This window comes from Triturus cristatus, chromosome 12 (genome assembly GCF_964204655.1).
Source record: "Triturus cristatus chromosome 12, aTriCri1.1, whole genome shotgun sequence".
In the NCBI taxonomy this organism is placed as follows: domain Eukaryota; kingdom Metazoa; phylum Chordata; class Amphibia; order Caudata; family Salamandridae; genus Triturus; species Triturus cristatus.
In genome coordinates, this window is record NC_140595.1 from 560,966,941 (window position 1) to 560,992,620 (window position 25,680).

The following is a 25,680-nucleotide window of genomic DNA, read 5'->3' on the forward strand; positions in this document are numbered from 1 at the left end:
AATCTAATAGGGAGAGAGTGACTTGGAATGGGGAGGAAAAGTATACGGGTAAAAGAGCTACAGGAATGGGTGGGGGAGAAGCACACTGGCAAGAGAGAGTGTGCAACATGGAGCTTGGATTTGGGAAAAGAAGCACACTTGGGAGACAGCAGGAAAACACATGCTCTCTTGTGGTGTGCTTAAACAAAATGAGGCCAACCAATGGTAGGCATTCTAAACCGACTGTAAGATGACAGTATGTCTCACAGCAGGCAGAGCCTGCTCTGTCTAGTAAGTGAGACCTAAAAATAACCAATTGCAACCATGTCTAAGCTTTATGTTGGTCGACATACATTCTGTACAAGGTATTAATCTGCATCTGGCACTGTTACTACATACACGTATTAGTTGCAGAGGGAAAACACAACTGTAACCCCCTGTCAAGCACCGGTGCTGCCTGTTTGATGTGTGGCATAAGATTAAGAACAACGACACACTGCATTCGCCTTTGAACGCTGTGCATCAAACAGGGCTTGTCTCTCCTAACCGCAGCCTTCATTTCTACAGATAACATGTCCTAGACACATGATTATTTCAACATTGCATTTCTCCGGCACAGTCCCAGGCTTGTGAGCATGTTTATCTTCTGAATGAGGACAACTAACTGAGCAACGCCAAAACACAATGGACTTTGATTTTCTAGAGGATAAAAATAAGCAATTTAACTCGTCAGCTGGTTTACAGATGTTCTGGCTTTGTAGTTAGTGTTCTGGTTCCAGCATGGCATTATGACAATTTTCCCAATATGTGCTCAATAGATAAGTCCTGCAAGGAAAATGTTAACTTTTACAACACTGAGTTCTTTTCCAACTTTTATCAAAAGATTTTTAAAGTGTATTAGGATTGGTTCTGAAGGCACGGCAGGGTGTCTATCTCAACTTTACCGCAAACAATGTTTTAAAAATTAAGGAAAATGAGATCGGCTTTAACTGTCAGGCATAAGTCTTAGCAACCAGATATTTATTAATGTCAGTGATTACGGTTTCTCAGTTAAAGGCTGCAGTTTGCCTTTAATCTCCTTTGCGGAATGTATGATGGGGAGGCGGGCATATAGGGTTTCCATACAGCCTGTGGATGAGGCGATTTTTATATACTTGTGCACACATCTGCATCTTGTTTGAGAAAGCGTACTGGGGCATTATCCGTATAAAATGTAGCCCATTTCTTTGAAAAGTTTAAAATCTTAGGTGTCTTAGAGGGGCACCAATAATTAGTAATTTTCTATTTTTTTTATGGAGAAAATCACTATATAAATTGGATAAGGGAAATGCCTCCAGCAAAGGTCACACGTTCATCTGAAAAAAATATAGGAGTCCGTTTGACCGTTGTAAAACATTTATTTCATGTAAATAAGGCTAATTAAAATCTGAATAAAACACGAAATCTGTTATATGGCATTAAGGTGAGTGCAGCATTCACCTCTGATGTGTCCCTTAGCGGTAACAGACCGGAAACCCATAGCATAGCCTGACAATGTTCGGTGCCATGTGATTGACAGAGTTAAGTGTTAAAGGTAAGTCTGAAGGTCAGATGGTCGTCGTTATAATAATAATAATAATTCCTATTTGTAAAGTGCAAACTTATCACCCATTAAGGTTTCAAGGCGCTGGGAGCCCCCGAGGAGATTAAGTGAGCCCAGAGTCCAGAGTCACATGATGCTGAGCAGAGCTGCCGCCAGGGTTCAAACCGTGAGCCCCACGCTCTGGAGTCAGCTGATCTGGCCACTGCGCCACACCTCTCCCCATTCATTTCATGTGAAGGGGTGCACATTTCACATTTGTGCTGTCTGGACCAGAAATACCTTGGTTCCAAACCTGCGTTTTAGATTTTAACTACAGACATAATTTACTGTCTGCTGTTGGATACCTGTTGGGGACAATATCAATACTTACAGTGCGCTGTGGGCCATACCATTGGTTGCCCTAGTTTTCAGTCGCATTTACTTGCATCTTATTCATTGGCTGTCCTTCATTTGTTGGAAACTTACCTGGAGCATAGCTCCACAGAAGTAAACTATTTGTTTCTTTTGCTTCGTGCACTCTGAGAGTGCATGTATTCTCCTTTGCTGCTCCCGTGCACTGTTTCCCCTCTCATCCCTGCCCTCTGCGCTCTCTGTATTGCACTACCGGAGGTCGCCCATTGCTTCCACAACCCTCTCCAACTGTTATTCTTTTGTTTTTTTGTAGTCATTCCATACCCAGCTCTTCCATTGCTCTACCCCATTGCACCAGCCATTTCGTTTTAGTGGAGTTTTATATAGCGCGAACTAGACCCGGAGGTATCAGAGCGTTTTACATGAGCACCAGTTACGTTGCATACAGACGCATTCATTTATTGTTAGGCACGGGGAGATTAAGTGATTTGCCCAGAATCACAGAATGTTGAGCATCCCTGCAGAGACTTGAACCCGGTTCCCCAGCTCCGGGGTCGAAGGTCGACCGCCCCATTCGTTAGGCCACATTCTCTCCCCGAATTTGTTGATGTTTACTTCACTCGCTGCTCACCCCACCTGTTCCACTTATGCCACTCACCCCACTCACCCCAACCGCCATCTTGCAACAGTAAATTTTAAAACATGGCTTCTTTGCCATGACGTTTGCATGCACATGCATGGTGATGGATATGCAACTCATCCTCTGACTTTTTTTGCCACTGCTGTTTCGCATCAGCGAAGAAAGCTCTTGTAAATTATTTTTCAATATGAGAAACCTCTAACAAAAATGACAGGTAATGCAATTGAAATGCAAGACCTATTTATTGGCTTTGCAATGCTTGTTATAAATTTGAAAATGGCAGTCTAGGGTGTTCTTCCCTTCAACAGATGTTTGCAGTTGCTTGTTAACTGTCCATTCTTCCAGCTTCACTGGGATGGGAAGTCTTTAGTATTGGTGTTATTATAGCCTTCTTAAAGGTATTAGAAACTTTTCTAGAGAAGGATTGATGAATTAAAATTGTTCCTTAGTGCTGTAGCCACACCCCAGTTAAGAGCCATGCCTTTAAATATAACTGCAGGGTTATGTCATCCTAAGATTTTACTGTTACGACTAGTGAAATGCACTAATCCACTAATCAAACTAAAAGGTTCAAAACATTCAAGAGTGGGCCCTGAAGGAACTCCTTTGTGATTTATCTCAGTGCTAGGTAGCTTTGAGTTTCGTAGGTCCCATGCCGGAGCTTAGTTTCATTCACAGTATATCTCATTATATCCCAAATTATATGAATAAAACACCTGGCAACTGATTTTCCTGTAAATATTGTCTGCAACTTTTGCAAGTGCATTTTGAAGCATAGTATATACGAATTCGTTTTGTGTAGTCCAAAGTAAATTGGTCTGCACACTTTCCAGGGACTATTTAATTTATTTGGAAATTGACCAAACAAATATAATCTTGGGATATTTCCGGAAGCATGGCTGGAGAAAGCAGTAAAATTCGAATTTGCACCCTTTATCTCTTTGGGTGTGGTTATTAGTAAGATACAACAAACACTGGCAAAACTAATAGAGTTGCCCTTGCCAAGAGTGTGTAATAATCAGAAAGAAAGTAGGATGCCACTCAAACTTGGTGTCCCTGTGGTTGCAAAAAAATGTTAAATAAAAAAAATGCATATAAATATAATAGTGCGGTATATCTGATTCCTATGATGTGCACTTAGACCAGGGATAGAAATCCTATTGGTGTGCAAGGGAAAGGTACTGATGATTTGAATTGTTGTAGCCTGAATACACAGTTTAAGCACACAAAGGTGATAAAAAGGATAAAGACTGAAAGAAAAAAAGCATTGACAAACAAGTACCAGCTCACCAGTCCAGGCATAGTACTGCACGTCTTTCAAGGCAGTTTAGTAGGGGATCTGGATGTATGCCACCCCTCACGGTGCATGGAGACAAAAGTCAAATTGTTCTGACCATTGGCCCATGCTTCATGTATTGAACTGACTAATAGATGACCTAAGTTGGCCCATATCACCTCTACTTATGTATATATGTCAGTGTATTTTTAATTTATTATGTATTTGAGGAGCATATGGCAAAACAGCTAAAGTTACCTCTATGCTAGACCTAAAAAGGGCTTTCTGGTAGCCAGTAGTTTGAACAAAACTAGCTACCGATGAGTTGGGGTAGGTTTCCATTCCTGATATACTTGATCACTGTGTCCTGAGATAACATGTTATCAGTAGAATCAGGGTTCTATCAGTTGGTGTCTCTTTTGATCTCTGAGTTATGGCCAGTGCTTTACGCGGAATGGGGAAGATTGGACAAGGTTAGGGGAATGCAATTTTAGTTCTCCCTGATCCTTGTATCAGACAACCACGTAGAGGACTTTTCATTGTTTCCTGTGCTTCTCTGTCTCCTTCAAGCAATGTTTTAAAGGGGATTTCATGTGCACTTTACTTATTAAATATGTTAATTCACAGTCTTCCCCTTGCTTTAGAGCTTATAGCGTGACAGTATGGATTGAGTTACATGTGTTTGTGTTTTTCGTTAAAGTACATTTAAAAACAAAACTGTTAAACCATTATGTTCATTATTTTCTGAAATATTACAGTATATGGTTGCAGCATGGCAAATGAAATATTGCTTCAGGGTATCCTCATTGTTAGCCATAGGTACTGAGTTGTCTCACCCACTTGCGGAATCCCAGAGCACCTTTAAGAAAATATATTTCTGAGCGTTCTACAATAAAGACAACACTAAAAGCTCAGCAACACCTGTTTATTGCACAGCAACATTTTGGCTTCATAAATGCCTTTGTCAAGGTAGCGATACCCCGTAAACCAGAGGAACAAATAGCAAACCGTAAGTGAACATAGTAAACAGAATTCCATCCAAAAGGTCTCCTTACGGCACATAGACCAATTAATTGATCAATCGCAATTGTATAATTCATGCCACATTGAAATATCACAGTGATTCAATTAATGTGCAGAAATGTGTGTGGGTGTGTGTATATACACACACACATTTTTCAAATAAAAATCAGTGGTTGAAGAAACTGGTATCCTGTGCTTTGTCATTACCTGTTGTACTCATGGTTGAAGCTTCTCAAGATGCACTCGACAGTGCGTCTGCCATTCGGCATCACGGTTCAGCCCGCCCCAGCCATCCAAGTTTGTTGTATTGCCTTTTCATTAAACACCTTGACTTTACCCACCTACTAAGGATAAATAAATGCTTTAAAATTATAAAAACGGGGCACTCATCCTATGAAGGGAATAATGATATTCACTTCAAGGGACAACAATTCCCATAATGCCTTGAAAAGAAGGATTGCACTAAGCCAAGCTCACTGAGGGCGTGTTGTCAATAAAAGCACACTGTCTAAAGAAGTGGATTTAGATTGCCTGTTTTTACTTAAGCCCATGAAGAAGAGGCGTTGAAGCCTCGAAACGCTTCGGCATGAGGACACTATATGGCACATGAGAGGCAAGCTGCAGCGAGGCTAGAAGACGGAGTGCTGTCGAGTGCTCTTTCAAAGCTTGGGCAGATTGATATATATATATCCAGTAGGTAGATATAGTTAGAAGCTACGTTCCATAGGAAGAGCGTTTTTTGATTTGCCAATAACTTTGGCATCCTTTGACGAATCCTGCGGAATTTTTAAAACTAGTTCGATGCTCACTTCAGCTGCTGTCTTGAAAATTACAGGGTGATCCGCCTAGCGGGAGCAGAGAAAAAGGTGGTGTCTCCATGTTAATTTCCATAGGAAGCTTTAGATGCGGCTACAGCCCGAACTGCTAAACGGAATTACACCAAATTTGGCAGAAAGGTAGCTGTTGGTCCAGAAAGTACCCTTTTTGTTAAATGGTGTAAATCCATTCATTAGTTGGGGAGAAACGTAAAGATTTTATGATATACACTGGGGACGCGGAGGCTCCGCGTCCCTATTTGAGGTCTTGTGCTGAGATCTGATTGGCTGCCAACACTTCAAACCAGAAAGTGTTGCGGCCATCTTGTGACTCAGTTCAACTGAGTCACATAAATAAAATAACTTTAAAAACTGAAAAGGAGGCAGGATCGAAAACTTGGCTTCCCCAAGGCCGCTCGGGGGTGAGTGGCGCAGAGACCCCACAAGGGCCAAAAAAGCAATAAGATTAAAAATCAGTGATATAATTTGAGATGTCTTCAGTGATGTCATGAATGATGTAATATGTGAGGTCATAAGCAGTACATTGCGAGGGCGCGAGCTATAGTTAGCTCAGCTAACTATAAATGCTGATTTTCACTGGTTTTATACGAGTGAAACCTGAGCCTAATGATTACGTCGCTGTAACCTTTGGTTTTTTCAGTTACATCTCACACAAGTCCTCCTGAAGCCAGGACCCAGGATCGGCACCGGTGCATGCCAGTGTAGAGGAGCCCCATCGCATTACATTTTCTTCCGGTATTGCTGCAGCAATGCACGGGATGCAGACTCATCTGTAATTCCAGTCAAGAAGGGTCAATAATCCATTAGGTGTTGATTAATCTTATTTTTAAATACATATAGCCGAACAAGCCCAATGCATTTTCAGCATAGGACACGCCTTGTTTACGTATAGCAATACTCTACAGGTTATAATTAAGGATAGTTTTTCCAATTATGCTTATTTGAAAAGGGAGGAAGCAGAGAGATGTCAAATGTTAATTTGGTAGAGACCTACAACAACTCCTGAATAAGTGTGAATATACATGGATAACATGCTGTGACTCTGTGAATAATGGGTTAAATACACTTGATGAGTGGAACAATACAATCCTTCTCTGAAAGGCCTTATTTTCATTTCCATTAGCCTTCTGTTTACTACCCCCGCGAGAGAGACGTGGCTTACAATGTGAATTTTGTATACATTTGTATATATATATGAGTTTGGCCTCTTGCCCTTCATGCTACCAAAATATGAATTCCCAATCGATATTTTTACAGCTATATTTTTTCCTCTTATTTCCTAAATACCACAACAACTTTTCAGATTTACAGTACTGTATTTGCCATTTGTGTGTATATATAAAAAAGAATCGTTAAAAACAAGAAGCAATATAATCTTTTCCATACTGTACATATTACTTTGTTCAACACCCTACTAAATTTGCACAAAGGTAGAAATTACTATAATAACAAATATCATCGTTTACTTGCTGTGTGTCTTTGTCTCCCCGGGGTGCTTGTTCAAACCCTTTTCTCTCTCCTGCTCTTTCTGACTTGGATCTGGTTGGCTCCTCTTCCATTTCCATGACTTCCTTGTAACTCATTTAATTGGAGGCTGCAACCACCCCTCCCCCAACTCGGACTGACGCCGACGTTCGGTTACGTTCAGGGTGCCGCCAAATCAGTACGCGCCACCCCCCTAATCCCTTTGGGCGCAGTTCTCATTGACATGTGAGCTGCCTCCCCCCTCCCCTTGATTTAATTAATTTTCCTCCCAATCCACTACTGACAACAGGCTCCTGACTGCCCCTTTTTGACCCATGCTTCCAGTTTCTGACTGGACGTTTCCAATTGGACACCGGTCTGACTCCAGTTACGCCCTTTAGCCCGATCGGGGCATTGGCGCACCACACACTGCGGAAGCCTGTACACTTCTCTGGCTCCGCACGTACGTTAGGTAAGTTCTGTTGTCTTCCTGTGCCCTTCTCAGTGCTTTCCTCCCCTCATCTTTACTAACCACATGCCTCCTATTGCTTAGTTTTCCCTCATGCTTCCAGCTCCTGACCAGACGTTTCTTCATGGACGCTGGTCCCATTCCCACCATGCTTCTCAGCCCGACCTGGGCCTCTGCTTGCCATGCACCGCGGAAGCCATCACGTCATTCCCGGCTCCGTTCGGACCCTAGGTACGTTTGGTTGCTTCCCTCGCCCTAAGTACCTTTCACTCAATCATTACAACCCCTGCACGCTGTACCCTGACCTCTCCTGCTTCGATTACAATTGTCTTCAGGAGGAGGCCTTCACTTAACTTGCAAATTGTTAATATTGAATGACCACCGCGTTGTACTAATATGACACGCTATATTCTCATCCTTCATGGCACGCTACGATGCACAATTTCTTGCAGGTCTTTTTCTTGACTTGTGTTTTTCCATTACTACCGCGTTGTACTAATATGACACCTTAAATCCTCTTCCTCCCTGACACTCCACGATTTAGAATTGACTACAGTTCTTTTACTTGACTTGTCTTTCGCCATTATTGATTCACCATCTCGTTGTACTAATAAGACACTCTGGATCCTCATCCTCCATAACACGCTACGATCAATAAACTCTGGCAGAATTATGTCCTCTTCTTTCCCCAAGTGCTTTCTTTGGTTTACAAGAGGCCCCTCCAGTGCCTCCTGTGTAACTAGGCATTCTTTCAATTTTTCAGAACACCCTGGCATGCACCCGGAGACACATGCCTCCGGCGTTGTTGCCCTCAACCAACTCCTTGTTTCACCGTGGCCGCTATCCTGACTACCTTCATTAGCCCTCCTTTCTATTCCTTGACAGGTAATTGTCCTATTTGGGACACATGCCAGCTGGACTGCATTAGCTATTTTTTTATTCTTATTCCATCCCCTTTTTTTCTCTGCTATCATACATCACTGATCAATACTGTTGTAACCAGGTCCTGAAGATGACCCAAATTTATCACAGGTCGAAACATCGTCTACTACCAAGCGAGACTCCACTGGGGGCTCTAGGCCTTCGATGCTGGCGACTCCGGCCTCGGCGCCGCAGGTCCCCCAGGGATCCAGGCCTGGATCCGGATCGATGCTGGTCCACCTCACGACACCTCCTCTGGCACCGATATCTCTGATGACTCCTCTGCCTCTTCCAACGCCAGTTGTGCCCCGGCCGGCATCGACCCCGGCCTCCTCCTCAACTTGGACACGTAACTCGACCGGCGGCGTCCGCCGACCCAGACTGGTACTTTTGTAACATTGTTTTACTCTGGCATTCCCTATCGCCCTGAGTGGCAGCCAGAGGAGGGTGAGGAGGACTGGGAGGGGTCTGTTGACCCTTTGACATACCAGCTTGAAGAGCTGGACTGGAGAGAGGAGTTTGGTGAGGCCAGTGGTTTTGATACCTCCCCAGACCTTGGCATGCTTTCTCTCCCTACCGTGGCCACGGAGGAGGGAGCCTCCTACGCTGTGGTGTTGTGTAGGGTGGCTGAGACCTTGGGCCTTGAGCTTCATACAGTGGCAGTCAGGACTAACCTCCTGACTGAGGTGCTTCAGCTGGAAGCGGCCTCTTCGGAGCCCCTGCTGCTGTTCAATGAGGCCCTCACAGACATTCTTCTGGGCACTTGGTCCAGGCCTAGCACAGGGGATCCTGTGGATAGGATGATTGCCCGATGCCACCGCCTGGCCCCAGGTGACCCAATTTTCTTCTCCCATCACCCTGCCCCCGAGAGCTTGGTGGTCCAAGCCTCAACATCTAAAGGCGTGTTCCCTACTGCTGCCCCTGATAGGGAATCCAAGAAGCTGGACCATCTTGGGAAGAAGATGTTTCCTTCCGCCAGCTTAGGAATGCGGTCGGTGAACACCGCATGTCTCTTGGGCCGTTACACCCACTCTGTGTGGGACACGGTTGCGCAGGTGCTGCCACAGTGCCCAGGGGAGGCCCGGGCCACACTCTATTGTGCGGTCGTGGAAGGGACAGACGCAGCAAATGTCGCCATCCGATGTGGGCTGGACACTGCAGACTCACTGGGAAGAAAGATTTCTATGTCAGTAGCCCTAAGGCGCTACTCCTGGATGAGATCCACTGGCTTTTCTGGGGATGTCCAATCGACCCTTTTGGACATGCCCTCTTACAGCCGTCGCCTGTTTGGCGACAAGGCGGACAGTGCGCTTGAGCGCTTCAAGGATTCTAGAGCTACGGCCAGATCCTTGGGCCTCGCTGCCACCTCTCGTCCTGTGCAGTCTGCCATTCGCCCCTTTCGTGGTTACAGAAGGGGTGCCCCAACACAATCTATCCAAGGCCACAGGTCGGCACAAGCTACCCAGCCTCTGCGCGGCCGGGGACGTGGGACCCAATGCCATGGATCTGGAGGCCAGCGGGCAGGCCAGTCCACCATTACCCCCTCTGCAGCAGCCTCTAAGGTTTCCTAGACCGACCTTTTAGGGCCACCAGTTGCCAGTGGGCGGTAGGATCCGCCATCACCTCCCCCACTGGCACACCAGCATGCCGGACAGGTGGGTTTTGCAGTTAGTCCAAAGGGGCTACTCCCTCCCCTTCGAGACTACCCCTCCCTCCATGCCACCAACACTCCATTGCATGTCGGAGGATCACTTGGCCCTTCTCTGTCAGGAAGTTACAGCCCTCTTGGCCAAGGGAGCTGTCGAGCGAGTCCCTGTCCCAGAAGTAGGTCGTAGTTGTTACTCCCACTACTTCCTGGTGCCCAAGAAGGACAAAGGCCTGCGTCCTATCTTGGATCTCAGGGACGTCAACCGCTTCCTCTGGAAGGAGAAGTTCAAAATGTTGACATTGGCTCAGGTCCTGTCTGCCCTAGACCATGGAGACTGGATGGTAGCATTGGACTTGCAGGACGCTTACTTCCACATTCCCGTCCTGCCAGCCCACAGGCGTTCCCTACGGTTCACGGTAGGCCATGAGCATTTTCAGTTCACCGTGCTCCCCTTCGGCCTTACCAGCGCCCCTCGGGTGTTCACGAAAGTGATGGCGGTGGTCGGATCAGGGGTTCCAGTCTTCCCCTATCTCGACGAGTGGCTGTTGAAGACAGGGTCGCCCCAGGCTGTTGTCTCCCACCTCCAGACTACGGCGGACCTCCTGCATTCGCTGGGGTTCACTATCAACGAGCCGAAGTCGCACCTGATTCCCTCTCAGAAGCTCCTTTTCATTGGAGCAGTTCTGGATACAGTGCAGTTTCGGGCTTATCCTCCCGAGCAGCGAGTCTGGGATATTCGGGCTATGATACCGATGTTTCAGCCTCTATTTTGGATTTCGTTGAGATTGACATTAAGGCTGCTGGGCCTCATGGCCTCCTGCATCATGCTGGTGGATCATGCCAGGTGGCATATGCGGGCTCTGCAGTGGGACCTGAAGTTCCAGTGGCTGTAGCATCAGGGGAATCTTTCCGATGTTATCCAGATCTCGGAGGGCACCGCACACCAATTGCAGTGGTGGCTAACTAACCAGGATTGGGTCAGTTGCAGATTCCTCTCCCTTCCCCAACCAGACTTCACAGTGCTGACAGATGCGTCACCTCTGGGATGGGGCGGCCACATGGTAGAGGTGAAGATCAGAGCCCTCTGGTCTCCAGTGGAGTCTGTGCTCCACATCAAACTGCTGGAGCTCCGGGCGATTTGTCTTGCACTGAAAGCATTCCTTCCTTCTGTCAGAGGGAGAGTTGTGCTGGTGTTCACAGACAACACCACAGCCATGTGGTACTGCAACAATCAGGGTGCGGTGGGGTCGTGGACCCTATGTCAAGAGGCTCTCCACCTCTGGACGTGGCTGGAACATCATGGCATGTCCCTGGTGGTTCAATACCTGGCAGGTTCCCTGAACACCAGGGCAGACGAACTCAGCCGCCGGTGCATGATTGATCACAAATGGCGTCTTCACTCAGAGGCGGTGCAAGGTCTCTTTCAGCAGTGGGGAGAGGCTTGGTTTGATCTGTTTGCCACCGAAGAGAACACGCAATGTCAGCAGTTCTGCGTCTTGGGATTTCCAAGACGGCACTCGCTGGGCGACCCTTTTCGTCGCGAGTGGAATTGCGGTCTTCTATACGCCTTTCCGCCTATACCACTTCTGCCCAGAGTACTGAAGAAGATCAAGCGCGACCGGGCCCAAGTCATTTTAGTGGCTCCGGACTTGGCACTTGGTATCCCGAGCTCTTGAACATGGTCATCGATCCTCCGATCAGACTGCCTCTTCGGGAGGATCTTCTGTCGCAGCAACAGGGGACGGTCCTCCACCCAAACCTGTCCAGCCTCCACCTCCTGGCGTGTGGATTGAGCGTCGACAGTTGACAGCTTTTGACCTTCCTCCCGAAGTTAGTAATGTCATCTTGGCAGCCAGGCGTACCTCCACTAAAATGGTATACGCCTGTAGATGGAACACATTTGTGGCATGGTGCACAGCAAAGGCTGTGGATCCCCTTCCTGCCCCTCTTTCACAGGTTCTTCTCTTCATTATTTCTTTGGCTGAAGGGCTCTGCTCTGGGCACCCTTAAAGGCTAACTTTCGGCCATTTCAGCCTTTCTTCGCCTTCCTGATCAGCCTTCTCTTTTCAAGTCCCCTATTGTAAATAGGTTTCTTAAGGGAATTATTCACCTCTTCCTTCCTATTCCTTTCGTAATGCCTCAGTGGGAATTGAATCTGGTCTTAACTTACCTTATGTGTGCTCCTTTCGAGCCACTACATAATTTTCCTCTCAGACTCTTGACCTTAAAGACTGCTTTTCTGCTGGCCATCATCTCTGCTTGCAAGATGAGTGAGTTTCAGGCTCTTTCTTCTAAACCTCCTTTGCTTGCTGTTCATCGGACACAGTTGTCCTTTGAACTAGACCTTTTCTTCTCAAAGTGGTTACCTCTTTCCATATAGGACAAACCATCACTTTGCCCGCCTTCTTCCCGCCCCCCATCCTTCTAAGGAGGAAGAGAGACTCCACCGTCTGGATCCAAATCACACTTTATCATTTTATCTGGATCGCACAAAACAATTCTGGGTGGACGATCAACTCTTTGTCGGCTATGTGGGCGCCAAGAAAGGTTGGGCATTGCAAAAATGGACCATCTCTCGATGGGTTGTCCTTTGCATTAAGATCTGTTACTCCTTTGCGAAAAAGGAGCCTCCGGTAGTACTGCGCGCCCATTCCACCAGGGTGACGGCAGCCACTACTGCTTTGGGACGTGGAGTCCCCCTCGGACACATCTGCCGGGCAGCCACATAGGCATTTCTGCACACGTTCACTAAGCATTACTGCCTGGATAGTCAAGTCCGGAGCGACGACTTCTTTGGCCATTCAGTTCTCCAGGATTTTCTGGTGTGAACTTGCTTGGCAGACCCACCTCCGAGGTTGGTATTGCTGGGGTATCTATTCTAAGGTAAGGAATCTATAACTAACTGTTTCTTTCAGATGAGCAAGTTACTTACCTTCAGTAACAATATATCTGTAAGAGACATATATTAGTTATAGATTCCTTACCGCCCCACCCATCCTCCCCGTTCTGCGAACTGACTTCTAGCGTAAGGTACTCCCTTTCAGGGCCCTAGTTTTGTGCACCAGTGGTCAGTGTCTTGCATGGCTCTGCGCTTCTGGTGTGCAATGTCGTATAAAGAATGGATGTCAGCGCTCATGGGCAGTGTCTAAGTTGATACCGTGACGTCTTTCCTGCGATCACAACTCCAACGACAAACGCGGAGTCGACCGATGCCACCTACTGACGCGCAGGGGTACTGCTGAAGAAAAATTCTCGATGTTCAGTCTGATGCCTGGGGGTAATTCTAAGGTAAGGAATCTATAACTAATATATGTCTCTTACAGATATATCGTTACCGAAGGTAAGTAACTTGTTCAATAGGGCATTTAAATCTGTCACAAGAGTTGAGACATTTTGAAAGAGGCTAAGTGTGCTTCAGCCAGAAAATCGTACACTTTTAAATGAAAGAGATTCTGCATCTGGCATATTCAGAATAGCCGCTACTCTTCCAGGTATCAAAAAGAGGCGGTACTGCATTACTTTCTCCTCTTAGCAAGGCCTGAATTGCACTTATTTTCTTTACATGTTTTGTCTATTACTTCCTTTTACAGACTTCTTTCTTTTCAATGCCTATCTTGAAGAATTTCTTTGAGGTATTCAGATTATATTTTCTCTTGATAGAACTTCTTCCCTCATTGTGAAGTTTACATTGTGCTCTCTAAATTGATGAGCCCTACCTGTGAACCGATCAATATGCATAATTGCATCATCTAACATGGAAAACTGACTTGCTAGCAGCTATAACTTCTCTTCGAAGTCAGTGAGATTCAGGCCCTGTGCAACCACAAATTCTACACTGTGTTCTAAAAGCACAAGATGGTGATGCGAAAACATTTCAGTTGCCTCTTTAAAGTAGTATCAGATTTTCATGTTAATCAGATTATTTCAATGCCAGCTTTCATTCCAAAACCATCTGCTCCTTTGGAGGGGTTCTTTACGCTCTAGTGTTAGAAAGTATTAAAGTTCTATCTAGACAAAATTTAAGATATTGGTTGATGAATTCTAGGCCTGTTGAAACCAAATGGTAAACAGAACCCTCCCTGGTAGACCTAAAGTCCATTCAACGAAGGGGCAAAGGTGTTACGACAGCCTTTGTCAAAAACATTCCCAGAAATCTACAAACCCACTATTTGGGGGTCTGTCCACATATTCACAAGACTTTGTCTTGATTAAGACTCTGAGGCTAATGCCAATGTCATTATAAAACCTCTGTGGGTAGATCACATGTTTTTTGATTATTCCTCTGCTGTCTATGTGGGATCATCTTGCTATGCTATTCAGTGGTTATGGCAATTAATGATGATCCCCTGGAGAGGAATTACATGTTACTTACATGTAGTCCCGATTCTCCTCCAGGGAAATACTCATTAAAGTCATAAGCAACTTTCCCATCTCCATGGAGAATGGCGGAAGTACTTTTTCATGACATATTCCACACAATATTCTGTCTTCTTCTTAAAAGTTAACTGGCGTAACTGTCACTGACAGAGCATAATGGAATACTGATGAGTGGGACGACTTAAATGTGCAGCGTCAGTTTTATAGTCTGTGTTTTCTGCAGCCAGTACTACATTATCCTCCTTTCCTTTAAAAAAAAAAAAAAAAAAAAAAAAAGATATGTGAAAGATGTTCCCCTGAAGGAGAACTTGGGTTACAGCTAAATCACTTTTCTTTCTATGCCTAAATCTAGTTGCAAGATAGTTTATACAGTGTTTCTTGGTAAACTGATTGTTGTGTGTTATTTTAAAACTGACATGCATAAAGTTATTTTGTTTCTCGCTGTCCCAACCAGATGGGAGGTGCGTATACTGCACCTATTTAGCAGGAATAAGAAGCACAGGGCTACCACCCGTTTTCTGGATCTTAGTCTAGTAGTAGCAAAACGCTTGATTACCAAGCGATGGAAATCCGCTCTGGCACCTCACACATTAGCCTAGCGCCAGTCCCTACTAAATTGGGCTAGGGCGGAGGGAGTGGCTCTGCGCAGAGAAGATCTGCTTGGTATCCGTAAGTTCCCTCTAGCGTCTCAATGGGATACTATGGTGTTGAAGTTACAGGACATAGTTACTAACACTGGAGAATCCCGGGACTATATCCAGGACTGACACCCAGTGCTCACCCTCCCTGGGTACAGGGGTAGAGTAGCGCCGACTTCCAGAAATGTATGGTCCGCTTCATAATGCCGCTGTCACTGGGCCCTGATAAGGCTGGTCCACTCAGTTATACCATATACGGCAGCAGGTCTCATGCGACTCCCTTACCCCTCCTTTGATTAAGTTGTCCTCATTTTGTTGTACCCTATGTCCACAGTTTGGCCTAAGATACACCATGTCTGAAACGCCTAAAAATTGTCCAGTGATAAGACTCTCGGGCATTGATACGCCCTTTATAGAGACGCTGTCACGAGTCTTCTCTCAGTATCCTCTTGAACAACTGACCTGCCTTTATACAGTTCTGTACTGGATATCATAGCATTTGCAAGCAAATATACATGGTGCCTATGCATTGTTCATGTTGTATGATTAAAATGTGAAAAATGTCAATAAAAAAAAGATTTAAACAAAATATAGTTATTTTGTTTCTGATTGTATATTTTATTGAAGTAGTGTTGTGATATTCACCTTGGTACATTATATGCACATTGCTCTATTGATACTAACTATGGATGTTTTGACAATAATTAGGGTCCCAGTAATCCCTCTCGGGCCGATAACAGGAGATACTGGCCCCATATAGATTACAAGTTCTCATGGTATGCCACATTTTCTGATTTGTCTCCCTTTACACTAAACCAGTGTGTATTCCTCATCCCCCTGATAATTCGAGTTCTATGGGACTCCTTAATGATCGAATTGTGATCCAGTGTTATCTCCCTCCCCCACTAAGTTACAGATTCTCATTGTATCATTAACTCCAAAAAGGAAAATACTGGTGGGATTTATGGCCATCTTGTAATGGGCACCTAAGTTCTGACATCACTAGCGGCTGGTAATGAACAGGGGTGGTGGTGGATAGGGAACATAATATAAATACATTTTAAAAAACTTACCTTCTCACGGCTGCCGTCTCTCCTCAGCTGTGCTTCCTGATAAGTCCCGGAAGCAGGAAACACAAGGCTCCCCTAAGCCAATTACAACGCTGCAATGAAGCGTTGTGATTGGTCTGAGAACCGGGGTTCGGCACTCAGACATTGACTATGAGCCTGGCATGTTCCCCACCAGCCTGTGCATTACAGCCTGGCGTGGAACATGCAAAGTGTGCATGACTGAATGGTCGGCCAAACCGGCATACGCACTTAAGTGCATGAACCACTCCTCCCACTGTGGCACAAGCCCCACCCTGCCCGTAGCTCCGAGAAATAAAATAATAATAGCAATGTTATTATCATTTTATTCTTCCTTTTTCCTGCTGTGAAAGCAGTGGGGCGAAGCTCCTCCGCCTTAGCGGAGGAGCCGCCCCTGTCTGAAATGCTGTTTGTTGTGGTGATGTATGTTATCACTTCTCAGTTTACAAGCATTACATCCACATTTGTTCAGTACATTTACTGAGTGGGCTGAAAAAATTCGGAATGCATGAGAAATGGTTTGGAAGAGCTTGGTAGTTATGACAATGCAACAAGTCCAATTATATTTCCAAATACAAGATGAGTTGTTTTTTTTCCAAGGTCAACAATTCGAGAAAATGTGGAAATGATCAAACTCCAGAAGCAGTTGGTGGAAAAAAACACTTCTTTAACAACACTAGAAGGGAATGTTCTACAACTTCAAGAGGTAATGTATGTGATGCAGCGATACAGAGATTAGGCACACAAAGTGTCTCCTACAAACATTCCACTGTTACAACTAACAAGTAGTTTAATCTATCCACTTAAAATAAATCATGCAGGAATGTTTAGAAGTAATGTCTTACATGTTCCGGCACTTTCCTGCTGTGAGCTTGTATTTTTTAACCCTTCCACATAGTGGTGCCACTGGAAAATGATTAAAACGTAGTTAAATCAAGCTTGCATATCTTTATCACTCACACATGGGTCCGTTAATCGGTAGACCTGCCTATAATGATCGCTTATGTGCCCGATTTCTTTTTCTCTCTCAAACAGTGTGCAGTAGAACGTGCTTATAAAATCCTACGGGGGGTCTTTTTTGTGGTTATTTTTTTATTTTTAATCACTTGTTTGCTGTTTTTATCACCCTCTCTTCTCATTTCCCCCCCCCCCAGTCCTACTGACCAAGCTATGCCCCTGCCTTCCACCTCCTGCATGGCAGTCCCTTTAGTTGGCCCTAGGCAAGTGGTTTAAGTAACCCTGTGAAAGTTTAATGCACCGTGCCATGTGACGGTCTTTAACCCAGTACCAGACAACCTGTCTGAACGAGATTTAGGGCAGTGTCGCAAAGCATCCTGGAGTCAAGGGCCCTTCATTGGCAATATTTTCTTCAGTTTCAAAGACTATTTAGGAGTCGGACAACTCTTTATTTGGACATTGGAATCCCAAGCTGCCTTTGAGAGATGGGATTGAGTATGATTCATCTACATTACGCCCCATATGTGCCAACATTTGGAACAGAAAGAAGGGAGGTTTAATAGGCAAACAAATATCGGAGAAGTCGGTTTCCCAACTAACTGGCATTGAAGTGGAGGGTTTCCAATTGGGAGTAAGAGGAAACAAGCCTTGTTTCTAGGTCTGGGTTAGCAGCAGAGCACTTTGTTTCATGAAATGTTACCAATTCTAAGAAAAAAAAAATAGAGTGGGCTTTGGCTGTTACTGTCTCACTTCATCCTTTTCCGCTCTTTGGTACATTGTTGCAACTTGCAGGAAGTGCTTCCATTTGAATGCACAAGGGATTATTTTAAGTCTGGAAAGTACACTCAGTTATTACACTGTTTATCCCATTCAATTCTTTATGTCATGTTTGCTTCTATACAGAAAGCAATCTTTTCTTAGGCCTCATCTATCAGATTTACAGTGGATGTAGATCCCGCCTGTTGTTAACCATTGGTTGGCTATAGTGCTACTCTCATTTGTTTGTTTCTTAATCAATGGCTTGATCTGAAAGAGACACGTTAGTGATAGATTCCTTACCTTAGAATATCCCAAGGCGTCAGACTGGATCCGGAAAGTTTTCGTCAGCAGTACCCCTGCGCATTGGTAGGCGTCGTCGTACGGCTCCGCATACGTCGCTGGCGTCGTAGTCGCCGAGATGACGTCGTCAGAGCTACTTAGACACGCGCTGACATCAGTTCTGTTCTTTCTTTTTCCGCGCAGCAGCGCAGATCTGAGAGAGAGCGGTACCCCTAGTTAAGTTGTAACTTGGTTTCTGACAACTTCTTTTGCCGTGTACTTGACTCCTGGTGCAATAGAGATGCCCGGGTTTAAGTCCTGTAGGGCATGCCATCGAAACATGTTGGTGTTGGACCCTCACGACGTGTGTCTCTTCTGCTTGGGGCACGCCCATGACCCCGAGGCGTGCCCTGATTGCCGGGCCATGGCGCCGAAAGCTTTGCGGGAGCGTTTCCGAAGGTTGTTGGAGGTCCGGCAATCGATTCCGTGCCGATCGAGGTCCCGATCCCGTGGGAGGTCAAGGGACCGGTCGCGGAGCCATCAGCATCGCTCGTCGAAATCGTGGACAGGTAAGTCTCGGTGCCATAAAAAGTCGAAGAGGCGTTGTCGCTCTTCTTCTACCCCTCACCGGTCACGGGACGCGGTGGAGGGGGCGGGCGGTAACTCCCCCGCAGCTCCGTTGGTGCCCCCTTCTGGGGCCGCACGCGACTTTGGACGAGGTGCGGGCCTTGCGCCATTTGTTTGCCCCGCCCGGTCCCTCCGGAGCGCCTTCGGGCCCGCGCATCCGTCGGAAGGGTTTGCCCCCATGCCACCGCCTCTGGCCTTGGCTATGCCAGCACCATACCGTGTGGCACCGCTGGCTCCGGCCTCGGCTCCGGCCTCTGCCCAGGCGCCGGCTCCGGCCTCGGTGCCGGCCCTGGATCTGGCGCCGGGCGGTGGCGCCGCCGCCGAACCGGGTCTGGTATCTTACCCTCCCATTCCATTTCTTGGAGGGGAGTTTATCCCGTTTCCCAGGGCACCTCGTCCTTACCGGCCCCTTCAGCAACCGGTGGACGAAGGGGAATACTGGGAGGGGTCTGAGGACCCTCTTGCAGCTCAATGCGAGGATGAGCCTGAGTGGGAAGGCGATGTGGAGGGTCCAGTGGATCTGGATTTCTCTCCACACCCTGGCACTCTGTCCCCTTCTTCCGTGGCCACGGAGGAGGTTGGGACTTTTTCGGTGGTTTTACGCCGGCAGCTGAGGCTCTTATCCTCAAGCCCCCTTCTGTACCTATCAGGACCAATCTCCTGACTGAGGTCCTGCAGCCGCAGTCGTCCTCTGCAGAGCTGTTACTGCCCTTCAATGAAGCGCTTACTGATATCCTGTTGGGCACCTGGATTAAACCTAGCACAGGAGTCCCTGTAGACAAGGGTGTGGCGCGCCGCCATCGCCCGGCGCCAGGCAACCCCAGCTTTCTCACACAACACCCGACGCCTGAGATTCTGGTTGTCCAGGCTTCTGCCTCGCCGAGTACGTTCCCTTCTGCTCATCCGGACAAGGAATCTAGGCAACTGGATCAATTTGGAGAAAATATTTTCACATGTGCCAGCTCTGGGTTGCGGGCGGTGAATACTGCGTGCCTGCTAGGTCGCTATTCCCATTCTGTATGGGACACCGTGGCACAGGAGCTGCCTCAGTGCCCTGTGGAAGCACGGGCGGTTCTCTCCCAAGCCATTAGGGAGAGATGCTGCAAAATGTACTATTCGTTGTGGGCTTGACACGGCCGATTCGCTTGATAGGACACTTTCCACAAAGGTGGCACTCCGTCGTTATGCTTGGCTCCGCACTGCTGGCTTCTCTGGGGATGTCCAAAACACCCTGCTGGACATGCCCTTTGACGGTACACGCCTCTTTGGTGATAAGGCGGATAGCACCCTGGAACGCTTTAAGGACTCTCGGGCTACAGCCCAGTCTTTAGGTCTCGCCACCACACGTACTCCCTCGGGGTCAGCCTTTCGGTCCTTTCGAGGTCAAGGTCGGGCGCCCAGTTGCGTTCTTTTCAGACCCGCAAGTCTGCGCAGCCACAGTCTCAGCGCGGCCGCGTATGTGGGACCCGCCATGGTGGATCCCGGGAACAGCGGACAGGTCAGTCCACCACCTCCCCTGCCGCCACCGCCTCTAAACCTTCCTAGTCCGGAGTTTCAGGTCCACCTGACGCCAGTGGGTGGCAGGATTCGCCATCACCTTCCCCACTGGCGCTCCATAACCTCGGACAGGTGGGTTCTGCAAATAGGCCGCAGGGGCTACTCCCTCCCCTTCGAATCTACCCCTCCAGCCATGCCACCTCAGTACCACTGCATGTCAGGGGAACACTTGGCACTTCTCCAGCAGGAAGTTACAGCCCTCTTGGCCAAGGGGGCCATCAAGCGCGTTCCGACGCCAGAGGCAGGTCGTGGTTGTTACTCCCACTACTTCTTGTTTCCGAAGAAGGAGAAAGGTCTGCACCCTATCTTAGACCTCCGGAATGTCAATCGCTTCCTCCGGAAGGAGAAGTTCAAGATGCTCACGCTAGCTCAGGTCTTGTCTGCTCTAGACCCGCAAGACTGGCTGGTAGCGTTGGACTTGCAGGATGCTTATTTTCATGTTCCCATCCTGCCAGCCCGGCGTTACCTACGGTTCACAGTGGGTCACGAGCACTTTCAGTTCACCGTGCTCCCTTTTGGCCTTACCAGCGCCCCTCGGGTGTTCACGAAAGTGATGGCAGTGGTCGCAGCTCATCTGCGCAGGTCAGGGATTTCAGTCTTCCCCCTATCTCGACGACTGGCTGTTGAAAGCAGACTCGCCCCAGGCAGTCGTCTCCCACCTCCAGACTACGGCTGACCTCCTGTTATTGCTGGGGTTTTCCATCAACGTGCCGAAGTCGCACCTGATTCCCTCTCAGAAGCTCCTCTTCATCGGAGCAGTTCTGGATATGGTGCAGTTTCGGGTTTATCCTCCTGAACAGCGAGTCTGGGACATTCGGGCTATGATTCCGATCTTTCAGCCCTGGTCTTGGGTTTCGGTCAGGAAGACACTGAGGCTGCTGGGCCTCATGGCCTCCTGCATCCTGCTGATCGATCATGCCAGATGGCATATGCGGGCTCTGCAGTGGGACCTGAAGTTCCAGTGGACGCAGCATCGGGGGAACCTGTCCGACTACTTCCAGATCTCAGAGGGCACTGCACAGGACTTGCAGTGGTGGCTCACGAACCAGCGTTGGGTCAGCGGCAGATCCCTCTCCCTTCCCCAACCGGAGCACACAGTAGTGACGGACGCGTCCCTCCTGGGATGGGGCGGCCACATGGGAGAGGCGGAGATCAGAGGCCTCTGGTCTCCGGCGGAGTCCAAGCTCCATGTCAATCTTTTGGAGCTCAGGGCGATCCTACTTGCACTGAAAGCATTCCTTCCCTCTGTCAAGGGGAGAGTAGTGCAGGTGTTTACAGACAACACCACCGCCATGTGGTACTGCAACAAACAGGGCGGGGTGGGGTCGTGGACCCTATGTCAGGAGGCTCTACGTCTCTGGATGTGGCTGGAACGTCAAGGCATGTCCTTGGTGGTTCAACACCTGGCAGGTTCACTGAACACCAGGGCAGACAAACTCAGCCGACGGTGCATGTTGGATCACGAATGGCATCTTCACTCGGAGGTGGTGCAAGGTCTCTTTCAGCAGTTGGGAAAACCTTGGTTAGATCTATTCGCCACCGAAAAGAACGCGCAATGTCCGCAGTTTTGCTTGTTGGAGTTTCCAAGGCGGCACTCGCTAGTCGATGCTTTTCGTCGCGAGTGTAGTTGCGGTCTGTGGTACGCCTTTCCGCCTATACCACTTCTGCCCAGAGTGCTGAAGAAGATCAGGCGCGACCGGGCCCAAGTCCTTCTTGTGGCACCGGACTGGTCTCGAAGAGTTTGGTATCCCGAGCTACTCAGTATGAGTGTGGATCCCCCGATCCGACTGCCTCTTCGGAAGGATCTCCTGTCGCAGCAACAGGGGACGGTCCTCCACCCGAACCTGTCCAGCCTCCACCTCCTTGCGTGGAGATTGAGCAGCGACAGCCGATTCCATTTGATTTACATCCCGAAGTCTGCAATATGATTCTGGCAGCCAGGCGTCCCTCCACTAAAATGGTATACGCCTGTCGTTGGAAAAAATGTGTGGCATGGTGCACAGCAAAATCTGTTCATCCTCTTGCTGCCCCTCTTTCTGAAGTCTATTGTTCCTCCTTTCCTTGGCCCAGCAGGGCTCTGCTTTGGGCACTATCAGCGGCTACCTCTCTGCTCTTTCAGCCTTTCTTAGGTTGCCTGATCAGCACTCTCTTTTCAAGTCCCCGATTGTCAATAGATTTCTCAAAGGCATTACTCACCTTTTCCCTCCTATTTCTTTTGTGATGCCTCAATGGGATTTGAACCTGGTTCTCACATATCTAATGTGCGCACCATTTGAGCCTCTGCATAACTGTCCATTGCGGTTATTGACTTTGAAAACTGTCTTCCTGGTGGCCATCACCGCCGCTCGGCGGGTGAGTGAGCTTCAGGCTCTTTCATACAAACCTCCTTTCCTGGCGATTCATCCGGACAAGGTTGTGCTTCGATCGCGTCCCTCCTTTCTACCAAAACTAGTCTCTGCCTTTCATCTTGGGCAAACTGTAACTCTGCCCTCTTTCTTTCCGCCTCTGCACCCTTCAAGAGAAGAGGAGAGGCTCCACCGTCTGTACCCAAAACGTGCGCTCTCGTTCTATCTCAACCGCACACAACAGTTCCAGGTGGATGACCAGCTCTTTGTTGGCTACGTGGGCACCAAGAAAGGCCGGGCTGTGCACAAACAGACTATCTCCCGTTGGGTTGTCCTGTGTATTAAAGCCTGTTACGCTCTGGCTAAAAAGGAACCTCCGGTTGGGATGCGTGCCCATTCTATCAGTGCCACGGCAGCTACCACAGCATTGGGACTTGGTGTCCCCCTGCAAGACATCTGTCAGGCGGCCACTTGGGCCTCATTGCATACTTTCACTAAGCACTATTGCCTTGACAGTCAGGTCCGGAGAGACGGCTTCTTTGGCCGTTCAGTTCTCCATGACTTTCTGGTGTAATCTCACTTCGCAGACCCACCACCGGGGTTGGTATTGCTTGGGTATGTATTCTAAGGTACGGAATCTATCACTAACGTGTCTCTTTCAGATGCACAAGTTACTTACTTGTGTAATGTTATGTTCGAGGCATGTGGGCTGCTGAATTCATATCTGTGCATAGATCGCCGCCTAGTGTTGGATCCGGATGTTTGCACGTTGTTGTCCTGGAAGAGTCTTCGAGGTATCCTGGGATAGGTGACTCCTCCCCTGGACTACAGTGCGCATGGGCATCCTCTCCATCCTCAGATTGTTTTTTTCCGCCATTGGGTTCGGATGTGCTATCTTAGCTCAAGTTAGGAAAAATTTTATCGAGGCCAAAAGGCCTTTAGTTCGCGTCGGTACTGTTTTCTCGATCGGTTTCGATACTCCTTTGTTAGTTTAACAACTTTCAGCACCGACTTTTCGCTTCTTACCTGCCCATCGACGACATCGACGATGGAATCGAGGACACCGTTCAAAAGATGTCCGGTATGCAATGCGAAATATCCCCACATCGACGTCGATCACGACGAATCGACATGCATGGCCTGTGCCCGGTTCCGTTCCAAGAAGACTCTACGGACTCGACGAGCGGCAAGACTCGAAGCGCAGCACGCGGCACCGGCCCCGGCAGACATCTTCAACGCCGAGACCGAAGATGTCGAAGAATTGGAGATCCTACCCTCCAGTCCCGTTTCCGAACATGACTCCGGATCGAACGACGTCGACGAATCACTCTTTCGCAGAGATGAAGACGACACCGAGGTAGGAGACTACGATGAGGCCTTAGGGGCCGAAGAGAGTAGCTCCAATGACGAGCAAGGCCTACCCGTTCAGACTGAAGAGAGCCCAGTGCCACAGTCTATGGCTTCGGTCGAGGGATCGCCTTCGGGCCTTACCCGAGACCTATCCCGCAGTTCTTCGGCCCCGCCCTCGGGCCCGGCCTCGGACGTTCAGCGGCAGCCATTATTACCTAAACCGGCTGGTTTCCCTTCTTCCAAACCGAAACCGAAAGCTGCACTGGTTCAATCGAAACCGAAACCAAAAGTGGCGCTGGTCGGATCGAGGCCTTCCACACCTTCGACGCCAGCGAAGCGCGTCGGCACCGAGCGCACCAAGCCAGACTTCGGTGCCGAACTTGAAGCGGCCGACGTCGGAGTCGGCATGCGGAAAAAGGCCTTCGGTGCCAACAAACCTGATCGGTTCCCGGCGTCGACGCCATCGACTCCGACACCAAAGGTCACACTGCCGGCTGCGTCTCACATCGCTTCCACGGCAACACCGAAGCCTCATGCATCGAAAACTTCGACGGCCATTCCCGCCCCTCGACTCGATGACCCGCCGGCGCCGAAAAAGTCGACGACCGCCTCGACAGACCTGGTCGGCGCGAAAGCCTCAAAGACGCTCCAAGTGCGACCTGGTGCAGCACAAAGCAGCAAAACCAAAACGGTCCTCCAGGACACGTCGGGCTCCGGCCCAATAAAAGCTCCAGCAGCCTCTTCGGCGCCAGCCAACATTACTTTTGGCCTGCCTCCGTCCACGATCCCAAAAATATTCCAACTCAGGACACGGGTCGCCCACACCACGACTACACCTGCTGAGGCGTCTCCGTCACATGTCATCGACGCCATCACCGGCAGGATGGTTATCCACGAACGGAGGATAACTTCGGAGCCACCTTTGGACCCTTTCCGGATCCCACTGAAAAGGAAGCTGCCTGTGGACTCAGAACCTCTCCTAAGCGAATCTTACCACTCGCCCTACCAAGATCCGCAATCATACTCTCCCACACACTCCGACACGGATGTGTTGGGGGATTACATGGATGACCAAGTTCCCTACCATGGAGACATAGACCCTGATTACCAACAGGACCCTGATCAAACTTGGGGCGACCCTGTAGATCCAGGTGCACCTCTAGATGCACAGGACCCACAACTCTATGGGGCGAAAACATCTCCCACAGAGGACACTGCAGCGTTCAACGCTCTTATCGAACGTGCCGCAAATAATCATGGAGTGCAGCTTCACTCTGACACCATCGAGGACGACTTTCTTATGGACACCTTCGCATCCTCAGAAAGACATGTAAAAACTCTGCCCATATTGAAAGGGGTCCTCAAACCAGCCAAGGACATCTTCAAAGAACCCACCAGGGCACGAGTGATAAACCCCAGGATCGATAAGAAATACAGATCGGCGCCTGGGGACCCTACTTACATCAGAGGCCAATTACCACTAGACTCCATTGTCGTAGCGAATGCTCGCGAGA

General features: G+C 48.3%; 1 protein-coding gene across 4 annotated transcripts in view; it reads left to right on the forward strand.

The window, feature by feature from the left end:
* The window catches only part of RPGRIP1L (RPGRIP1 like), a 673,080-nt gene that overhangs the window by 126,029 nt on the left and 521,371 nt on the right, over positions 1–25,680 (forward strand). For all 4 annotated transcript variants that reach the window (XM_085639033.1, XM_085639032.1, XM_085639035.1 and 1 more), the window contains exon 7: positions 16,893–16,998. In XM_085639033.1, the coding sequence (XP_085495159.1) occupies positions 16,893–16,998 (106 nt within the window). The remainder of the gene's footprint in view (positions 1–16,892; positions 16,999–25,680) is intronic.